The 10,784-nt window shown below is 46.1% G+C and overlaps 1 protein-coding gene across 1 annotated transcript; it reads left to right on the top strand.

The window, feature by feature from the left end:
• Positions 1–200: 200 nt before the first annotated feature.
• LOC137365581 (probable G-protein coupled receptor 139) lies at positions 201–10,401 on the top strand. The gene is made up of 4 exons (XM_068027968.1): positions 201–279; positions 673–810; positions 9,068–9,235; positions 9,500–10,401. Exons 1-4 carry the CDS (start codon positions 201–203, stop codon positions 10,399–10,401), a joined length of 1,287 nt encoding a protein of 428 aa, XP_067884069.1.
• Positions 10,402–10,784: the final 383 nt, after the last annotated feature.

The raw sequence follows: 10,784 nt of genomic DNA, 5'->3' as shown, positions 1-10,784 counted from the left end.
CAGATCTCGCAATGCAAATCTGGGCATCCATGAGGCGCTGTGGGCAATCAGCAGTAGTGGAAATGTACTCAACCACAATCTGTAACATCATGGCCCAGCATATCCCCCACTCTACCCTTACCATCAAGCCAGGAGGCCAACCCTTGTTCAATGAAGAGTGCAGGAGGACGTGCCAGAAGCAGCACCAGGCATACCTTAAAATGAAGTGCCAACCTGGTGAAGCTGCAACCCAGGATTACTTGCATGCGAAACTGCATACGCAGCATGCAATAGACAGAGGTAAGCGATCCCATAACCGACGGATTGGATCTAAGCTCTGCAGTCCTGCCACATCCAGCCGTGGATGGTGGTGGACAATTAAACAACTAACTGAAGGAGGTGGCTCCACAAATATCCCCATCCTCAATGTTGGGGGAGCCCAGCACATCAGTGTGAAAGGTAAGGCAGAAGCATTTGCAACAATCTTCAGCCAAAAGTGCCAAGTTGATGATCCATCTCGGCCCCCTTCTGAAATACCCAGCATCACAAATGCCAGTCTTCAGCCAATTCGATTCACTCCATGTGATATCAAGAAACGACTGAAGGCAATGGATACTGCAAAGGCTATGGGTCCTGACAATATTCCGACAATAGTCCTGAAGAACTGTGCTCCAGAGCTTGCCGCACCCCTAGCCAAGCTGTTCCTGGATAGCTACAACAGTGGCTTCCACCCGTCAATATGGAAAATTGCCCAGGTCTGTCCTGCACAGAAAAACCTGGACAAGTCCAACCCGGCCAATTACCGCCCCATCAGTCTACTGTCAATCATCAGTAATGATGGAAGGTGTCATCAACACTGCCATCAAACAGCACTTACTTAGGAATAACCTACTCAGTGACACCCAGTTTGGGTTCCGACAGGGCCACTCAGCACCTAACCTCATTACAGCCTTGCTTCAAACATGGACAAAAGAGCTGAACTCAAGAGGAGAGGTGAGAGTGACTGCTCTTGACATCAAGGCAGCATTTGAACTAGTATGGCATCAAGGAGCCCTAGCAAAACTGGAGTCAATGGGAATCAGGGGGAAAACTCTCTGCTGGTTAGAGGCATATCCAGCGCAAAGGAAGATGGCTGTGGTTGTTGGAGGTCAATCATCTGAGCTCCAGGACATCACTGCAGGAGTTCCTTAAAGTACTGTCCTAGGCCCAACCGTCATCATCTGTTTCAACAATGACCTTCCTTCAATCATCAGGTCAGAAGTGGGGATGTTTGTTGATGATTGCTCAATGTTCAGTACAATTCACGACTCTTCAAATACTGAAGCATTCCGTGTAGAAAAGCAACAAGACCTGGACAATATCCAGGCTTGGGCTGATAAGTGTCAAGTAGCATTCGCGCCACACAAGTGCCAGGCAATGACGATCTCCAACAAGAGAGAATCTAACCATCTCCCCTTGACATTCAATGGCATTACCATTGCTGAATCCCCCACTATCAACATCCTAGGGGCTACCATTGACCAGAAACTGAACTGGAGTAGCCATATTAATACCGTGGCTACAAGAGCAGGTCAGAGGCTAGGAATCCTGCGGCGAGTAACTCACATCCTTACTCCCCAAAGCCTGTCCACCATCTACAAGGCACAAGTCAGGAGTGTGATGGAATACTCTTCACTTGCCTGGATGGGTGCAGCTCAAACAACACTCAAGAAGCTCGACACCATCCAGGACAAAGCAGCCCGCTTGATTGGCACACGATCGACAAACATTCACTCCCTCCACCACCGACGCACAGTGGAGGCAGTGTGTACCATCTACAAGATGCACTGCAGCAACGCACCAAGGCTCCTTAGACAGCACCTTCCAAACCCGCGACCTCAACCACCTAGAAGGACAAGAGCAACAGATGCATGGGAACATCACAACCTGCAAGTTCCCATCCAAGTGACACAACATCCTGACTTGGAACTATATCGCCGTTCCTTCACTGTCGCTGTGTCAAAAGCCTGGAACTCCCTTCCTAACAGCACTGTGGGTGTACCTATCTCACATGGACTGCAGCGGTTCAAGAAGGCGGCTCAACACCACCTTCTCAAGGGCAATTAGGGATGGGCAATATATGCCGGCATAGCCAGAGACGCCCACATCCCCTGAATGAATAATAATAAAAACAAACCTTTTTCTACTGTATTCATTTCCTCAGGACATTCATCACAAAACACATGAGCATGTGAGTTACAAGGTGCATCATTTCCCGCTGTGTACTGCTCATATTGTCAGATGTTGAAATCAAACCTACGAATGAATCTTGTTACTTTGATTTCCATGTTTGATAACGACTTTCTTTAATTCCTTCATTGGCTGTGGGCAGCGTTGGCAATGTCAACGTTTGTTGCCCATCCCCAATTGCATTTGACAACTGAATGGCTTGATAGGTCTTTTAAGAGGGTGGATAAAAGTCAGCCACATTGCTGTGTCTGGAGTCACACGTATGCCAGACCAGTTCAGAATGGCAGACTTTCTTCCCGAAAGGACAAGAGTGAACCAGATGGGTTTTTACAACAATCAATAACAGTTTCGTGTCCCCATTACTGAGACTCGCGTTCAATTCCAGAGTTTATTTTAAAATTAATTAATTACATGCATTCATTAATTGAATTTCCACCAGCTGCCGTGGTGGGATTTGAACCCTTTCGCCAGGAGATTAGCCCAGGTTTCTTGGTTATTCAGTTCAGTGACATTAACACTATGCCACCGTCTCCCAGAATTTTTTGTCATCCCAACCAATTATCCTTACCAGGACCCTCCCATTCCTTATTCTCCTCTCTTTTATCTTTCACCAAAGCTCCTTAATTCTATTCCACCTTGGATGGCATTATGCGATGCCTCAGAGCTCTCCGACTTTTCTCAGAGACCTAAACCTTGATTAACTCCCGTCTCCCTGCATGTAAAGCATTCCAATGTGATCAAAACAGGACCGGATTGTCCTACCTTCTAGAGCAGTACTATCACACAATTGATAGGGACTATCTCAGCATCTGAAACGAAGTCATGCCAGGGCAGTTGTCTACTTGCAGTATGGCTGGTCAACAAGATCTAATGCAGCAGTTCATCAGTCATTGCGTGATTCCTTTCAAATAGTCCAGTGCTGAAAGGACTTTCAGCCTAAGTATTCATAACCATAATGTTAATGTTATCAGACATGTCTCTGAACGAGTCTTTGACAAATTCCCTTCAATTAACAATCACAAACAGAGTTGGTGCTCCAAGTGTGGTTCCTATCCATTTCTACTTACCTTTATCCGTAATCACCCCTTTTCCCTCGCTCTTTATTGTTATAGAAATGTGAAACCTAGTCGCGAGGTCCATTAAATGTAGAATGCAAAGTTTATTGTCTTTGTCCCATACCTTTAAACACATGATAACTATTTCTTTAAAGTCACGTGCCACTGGGAAGTTTACAAGAGGACGTGAGGGTGTCCTCCAAAACTTTTCACAGATTTCACACTTTTCATTAATCTATTTTAATGTCTTCATTTAAGAACAAAGAACAAAGATAATTACAACACAGGAACAGGCCCTTCGGCCCTCCAAGCCTGCGCCGATCCAGATCCTCTCTCTAAACATGTCACCTATTTTCTAAGCTTCTGTATCTCTTTTCTTCCTGCCCATTCATGTATCTGTCTAGATACATCTTAAAAGACTCCATCGTGCCCGCATCTACCACCTCCGCTGGCAACGCGTTCCAGGTGCCCACCACCCTCTGCGTAAAGAACTTTCCACGCATATCCCCCCGAAACATTTCCCCTTTCACTTTGAACTCGTGTCCTCTAGTAATTGAAACCCCCACTCTGGGAAAAAGCCTCTTGCTGTCCACCCTGTCTATACCTCTCATGATTTTGTACACCTCAATCAGGTCCCCCCTCAACCTCCGTCTTTCTAATGAAAATAATCCTAATCTACTCAACCTCTCTTCATAGCTAGCGCCCTCCATACCAGGCAACATCCTGGTGAACCTCCTCTGCACCCTCTCCAAAGCATACACATCCTTTTGATAATGTGGCGACCAGAACTGTACGCAGTATTCCAAATGTGGCCGAACCAAAGTCCTATACAACTGTAACATGACCTGCCAACTCTTGTACTCAATACCCCGTCCGATGAAGGAAAGCATGCCGTATGCCTTCTTGACCACTCCATTTACCTGCGTTGCCACCTTCAGGGAACAGTGGACCTGAACACCCAAATCTCTCTGGACATCAATTTTCCCCAGGACTTTTCCATTTACTGTATAGTTCACTCTTGAATTGGATCTTCCAAAATGCATCACCTCGCATTTGCCCTGATTGAACTCCATCTGCCATTGCTCTGCCCAACTCTCTAATCTATCTATATTCTGCTGTATTCTCTGACAGTCCCCTTCACTATCTGCTACTCCACCAATCTTAGTGTCGTCTGCAAACTTGCTAATCAGTCCACCTATACTTTCCTCCAAATCATTAATGTATATCACAAACAACAGTGGTCCCAGCACGGATCCCTGTGGAACACCACTGGTCTCACGTCTCCATTTTGAGAAACTCCCCTCTACTGCTACTCTCTGTCTCCTGTTGCCCAGCCAGTTCTTTATCCATCTAGCTAGTACACCTTGGACCCCAAGCGCCTTCACATTCTCCATCAGCCTGCCATGGGGAACCTTATCAAACGCCTTACTGAAGTCCATGTATATGACATCGACAGCCCTTCCCTCATCAATCAACTTTGTCACTTCCTCAAAGAATTCTATTAAGTTGGTAAGACATGACCTTCCCTGCACAAAACCATGTTGCCTATCACTGATGAGCCCATTTTCTTCCAAATGGGAATAGATCCTATCCCTCAGTATCTTCTCCAGCAGCTTCCCGACCACTGACGTCAGGCTCACCGGTCTATAATTACCTGGATTATCCCTGCTACCCTTCTTAAACAAGGGGACAACATGAGCAATTCTCCAGTCCTCCGGGACCTCACCCGTGTTTAAGGATGCTGCAAAGATATCTGTTAAGGCCCCAGCTATTTCCTCTCTCGCTTCCCTCAGTAACCTGGGATAGATCCCATCCGGACCTGGGGACTTGTCCACCTTAATGCCCTTTAGAATACCCAACACTTCCTCCCTCCTTATGCCGACTTGACCTAGAGTAATCAAACATCTGTTCCTAACCTCAACATCCGTCATGTCCCTCTCCTCGGTGAATACCGATGCAAAGTACTCGTTTAGAATCTCACCCATTTTCTCTGAGCCCAAGCATAACATTCCTCCTTTGTCCTTTAGTGGGCCAATCCTTTCTCTAGTTACCCTCTTTCTCCTTATATATGAATAAAAGGCTTTGGGATTTTCCTTAACCCTGTTTGCTAAAGATATTTCATGACCCCTTTTAGCCCTCTTAATTCCTCGTTTCAGATTGGTCCTACATTCCCGATATTCTTTCAAAGCTTCGTCTTTCATCAGCCGCCTAGACCTTATGTATGCTTCCTTTTTCCTCTTAGCTAGTCTCACAATTTCACCTGTCATCCATGGTTCCCTAATCTTGCCATTTCTATCCCTCATTTTCACAGGAACATGTCTCTCCTGAACGCTAATCAACCTCTCTTTAAAAGCCTCCCACATATCACATGTGGATTTACCTTCAAACAGCTGCTCCCAATCTACATTTCCCAGCTCCTGCCGAATGTTGGTATAGTTGGCCTTCCCCCAATTTAGCACTCTTCCTTCAGGACCACTCTCGTCTTTGTCCATGAGTATTTTAAAGCTTACGGAATTGTGATCACTATTCCCAAAGTAGTCCCCTACTGAAACTTCAACAACCTGGCCGGGATCATTCCCCAACACCAGGTCCAGTATGGCCCCTTCCCGAGTTGGACTATTTACATACTGCTCTAGAAAACTTTCCTGGATGCTCCTTCCAAATTCTGCTCCATCTGGACCTCTAACACTAAGCGAATCCCAGTCAATGTTGGGAAAATTAAAATCTCCTTCACCACCACCCTGTTGCTCCTACATCTTTCCATAATCTGTTTACATATTTGTACCTCTATCTCACGCTCGCTGTTGGGAGGCCTGTAGTACAGCCCCAACATTGTTACCGCACCCTTCCGATTTCTGAGTTCAGTCCATATTGCCTCACTGCTCGAGTCCTCCATAGTGCCCTCCTTCAGCACAGCTGTGATATCCTCTTTGACCAGTAATGCAACTCCTCCACCCCTTTTACCTCCCTCTCTATCCCGCCTGAAGCATCGATATCCTGGGATATTTAGTTGCCAATCATGCCCTTCCCTCAACCAAGTCTCAGTAATCGCAATAACATCATACTCCCAGGTACTAATCCAAGCCCTAAGTTCATCTGCCTTACCTACTACACTTCTTGCATTAAAACAAATGCACCTCAGACCACCAGTCCCTTTATATTCATCATCTGCTCCCTGCCTGTTCTTCCCCTTAGTCACACTGACTTCATTGTCTCGTTCCTTACAGGCTTTTGTTACTACCTCCTTACTGTCAACTGACCTCAATTGGTTCCCATCCCCCTGCCACATTAGTTTAAACCCTCCCCAACAGCGTTAGCAAAAGCACCTCGAAGGACATTGGTTCCAGTCCGGCCCAGGTGTAGACCGTCCAATTTGTAATAGTCCCACCTCCCCCAGAACCGGTCCCAATGTCCCAAAAATCTGAACCCCTCCTTCCTGCACCATCTCTCAAGCCACGCATTCATCCTGACTATTCTTTCATTTTTACTCTGACTATCACGTGGCACTGGTAGTAATCCTGAGATTACTACCTCTGAGGTCCTACTTTTTAACTTGGCTCCTAACTCCCTAAACTCTGCTTGTAGGACCTCATCCCGTTTTTTACCTATATCATTAGTGCCTATGTGCACAATGACAACTGGCTGTTCACCCTCCCCCTTTAGAATGTTCTGCAGCCGATCTGTGACATCCCTGACCCGTGCACCTGGGAGGCAACATACCATTCGGGAGCCTCGTTTTCGACCACAGAACCGCCTATCTACTCCCCTTACAATCGAATCCCCTACGACTATAGCCCTTCCACTCTTTTTCCCGCCCTTCTGAACAGCAGAGCCAGCTACAGTGCCATGGACCTGTCTACTGCTGCCTTCCCCTGGTGAGCCATCTCCCCCAACAGTATCCAAAACGGTACACTTGTTTTGGAGGGAGATGACCGCAGGGGACTCCTGCGCTGCCTTCCTGCTCTTTCTCTGCCTTTTGGTCACCCATTCCCTTTCTCCCTCAGCAATCCTAATCTGCGGTGTGACCAATTCACTAAACGCGCTAGACACGACCTCCTCAGCATCGCGCATGCTCCAAAGTGAGTCCATCCGCAGCTCGAGAGCCGTCATGCGGTCTAACAAGAGCTGCAGTTGGACACACTTCCTGCACGTGAAGGAGTCAGGGACATCAGCCGTGTCCCTGAGCTCCCACATTGAGCAAGAGGAGCATGACACGGGTCTGAGATCTCCTGCCATTTTTAATCTTCAGCTTAACATAGTTAAATGAAAAAGGAACGAAAAGTTTTTACCAATCACAATAAAACCAGAGAAATCGAAAAAGCCTTACCTTATAAACACCCCACCGAGTCCTTTTTTTTTGTTAGAGGAGGAGGGCGGGTGGGAGACACGACAGGTGTGGTGTCTCGGGTTCAGAAACCGCCCAAATATATAGTGTTTTACTTACCCAGCAGCCCCCTGGCCTCCGCCGAAAAACAAAAGGAAATTAAATTTACCTTCAAACTGACCTTCCCAGCTGCTCACTCGCTCACTCTCTGCTCCCGAAAAAGCTGCTGCAATGAAAGGAAAGTTATTTTAAACCGCCCAAATATATAGTGTTTTACTTACCCAGCAGCCCCCTGGCCTCCGCCGAAAAACAAAAGGAAATTAAATTTACTTTCCAGCTGACCTTCCCAGCTGCTCACTCGCTCACACTCTGCTCCCGAAAAAGCTGCTGCAATGAAAGGAAAGTTATTTTAAACCGCCCAAATATATAGTGTTTTACTTACCCAGCAGCCCCCTGGCCTCCGCCGAAAAACAAAAGGAAATTAAATTTACTTTCAAACTGACCTTCCCAGCTGTTCACTCGCTCACTCTCTGCTCCCGAAAAAGCTGCTGCAATGAAAGGAAAGTTATTTTAAACCGCCCAAATATATAGTGTTTTACTTACCCAGCAGCGCCCTGGCCTCCGCCGAAAAACAAAAGGAAATTAAATTTACTTTCAAACTGACCTTCCCAGCTGCTCACTCGCTCACTCTCTGCTCCCGAAAAAGCTGCTGCAATGAAAGGAAAGTTATTTTAAACCGCCCAAATATATAGTGTTTTACTTACCCAGCAGCCCCCTGGCCTCCGCCGAAAAACAAAAGGAAATTAAATTTACTTTCAAACTGACCTTCCCAGCTGCTCACTCGCTCACTCTCTGCTCCCGAAAAAGCTGCTGCAATGAAAGGAAAGTTATTTTAAACCGCCCAAATATGTAGTGTTTTACTTACCCAGCAGCCCCCTGGCCTCCGCCGAAAAACAAAAGGAAATTAAATTTACTTTCAAACTGACCTTCCCAGCTGCTCACTCGCTCACTCTCTGCTCCCGAAAAAGCTGCTGCAATGAAAGGAAAGTTATTTTAAACCGCCCGTATATATAGTGTTTTACTTACCCAGCAGCCCCCTGGCCTCCGCCGAAAAACAAAAGGAAATTAAATTTACTTTCAAACTGACCTTCCCAGCTGCTCACTCGCTCACTCTCTGCTCCCGAAAAAGCTGCTGCAATCCTCGATAAACACACCTGCATCATTTAACAGGGTTTTTATTCTCTGACAAGAAAGGTGAGCAAGTTGTCTGTGCAACGTCGAAAAATTTTGCTTTTTATCTCTCTGAGTATGGACAGCTGATGCCACAAATACATCTCTAACACTCGAAATAGAAACACCATGTTTTCTTCCGCGGATACAATAATGCTCTGACTGAGTAACCTGAAATTTCACTGACTATCCAAAAACAATTGACTTTTCATGCTCCACATCAAGTTTCCTTTGTGCCTTTGCATTGAAGGTTTAGTCAACAGTGAAGGTATTTCACCAGGGACTGCATCAGTACTGATAAAGAGGCTTACTGCAGCTACTTTACAAGGAATAACTACTCAATTCAGTGACTTCAATGTGTTGTCAGCAGCTGGTAGCACTTTTATATTCCTTAACCTGTGTCGATTAAAAAGGAACAGTATTTAAACCAGAAAGGGAAGGATGGGAGTGGAGGATTATGACCAACATTGAATACAACATTTTCAGTGTTATCCTTTTCTCATTTAATCTTTCCCACCTTCCACCGTATCACAGACCTTCACGACGTTTTTCACGTCCATTACTTTCAATATATCACTGGATACAGAGGCTCGTTTGAACATCTCAATAAGTATTCAATCAATCTGGTAACTTTGCGCCCAGTCTGATGTATAATTTCTCTGTTTATTTCCTTTGCTCACAGTTAACTTGGTGACGATTGCGATCCTGTCTCGGGGAAAGTGTGGCCTTTCCAAATGTGTCACTTTCTACCTCGTGGCCATGGCAGCGGCAGATCTATTGGTTGTTATATTCGACCTGATTCTGAGGCATATTCCCATTGTTTACCTGAAACATTTTCTTTTCCTGAAGTATTCCATCCCCGTGTATAATATCCACGCCGCCCTGCTATTTGCAGCTACAGACTGTTCTGTCTGGTTCACCGTCACTTTCACCTTTGATCGATTGGTGGCCATTTGTTGCCAGAAGCTGAAAACTAAATATTGCACCAGGAAAACGTCGGCTATTGTTCTGGGGACAGTGACGGTGCTGAGCTGTTTAAAGAACATTTCTCGGTACTTTATGTTGTCAGGGCAGTATGGGCTGCGGAACGAACCCTGGTTTTGTTTTGCAACTACAAGTGTTCTGTACTCTCAGTTCTGGTCAATAATCGAGTTCCTCCATTACATTCTAACCCCGTTTGTCCCATTTCTTGTGATTCTAGTGCTCAATGTGTTGACCGTCAGACACATTGTAGTGAGCAGTCGAGCACGCAGGAGACTGCGAGCTCATAGCAGTGGCGAGAGTTCCAGAGACTCTGAGATGGAGAGCCGAAGGAAATCAATCATTTTACTGTTAGTTATCTCGGCCAATTTCATACTGTTATGGGCAGTATTAATGGTGTATTCAATATGGAATCGAATGTGGTATCTGGGAAATGGATCTGAATATATACCCGTTTTTCTGCAGGAAATAGGCTTCATGCTGCAACTCCTGAGTTGCTGCACAAACACTTGCATTTATGCCGTGACCCAGAATCAGTTCAGAGAACAGTTGAAAACTGTGCTGAAGTATCCTTTTTCTCCAATTATTAAATTAATTCAATGATGACAAGAACTGAATCATAGACTATTTTCAACATTTTCCACATTTCAAAGAAATATTTGCAGCAGCGGTGGGAGGGGTTGCCGCTACGGCAACAGAGCAGGGGCTGGACCAGACTCGATGGTGGCAGAGCTCGGTGTCGTGGCCTCTCGTTATGGTGACAGAGCATGGGCGGGGTCTGTTCTCCATGGTGATCAGGAACGGTGGAATGGGACAGAGTCATTACCCCATGGTGATGGGGGTGTGCGGTCGCAGCCTATTCCCAATTGTGATGGGGAGTGGGTACGGGACATAGTTCACAGCGTGCCACCACAATGGTCTGGGGGCGGGGCCTGATATTCGCAGGTTCCGGCTGCCAGGGTAATCTTTGGAGCAGACAGTTAACG

This window comes from Heterodontus francisci, unplaced genomic scaffold, assembly GCF_036365525.1.
Source record: "Heterodontus francisci isolate sHetFra1 unplaced genomic scaffold, sHetFra1.hap1 HAP1_SCAFFOLD_436, whole genome shotgun sequence".
Lineage (NCBI taxonomy): Eukaryota > Metazoa > Chordata > Chondrichthyes > Heterodontiformes > Heterodontidae > Heterodontus > Heterodontus francisci.
The sequence above is the reverse complement of the archived record's forward strand: the minus strand, read 5'-3'. Positions and strand labels throughout refer to the sequence as shown.

Excerpts from the sequence above, each read along its gene's own strand:
- LOC137365581 (XM_068027968.1), top strand. The coding sequence starts at position 201 with ATGAAGTGCCAACCTGGTGAAGCTGCAACCCAGGATTACTTGCATGCG. Across the intron at positions 811-9,067 it reads CAGTCTACTGTCAATCATCA|GTTTAGTCAACAGTGAAGGT; the intron begins GTAATGATGGAA and ends TTTGCATTGAAG. Across the intron at positions 9,236-9,499 it reads GTGTCGATTAAAAAGGAACA|TTAACTTGGTGACGATTGCG; the intron begins GTATTTAAACCA and ends CTTTGCTCACAG.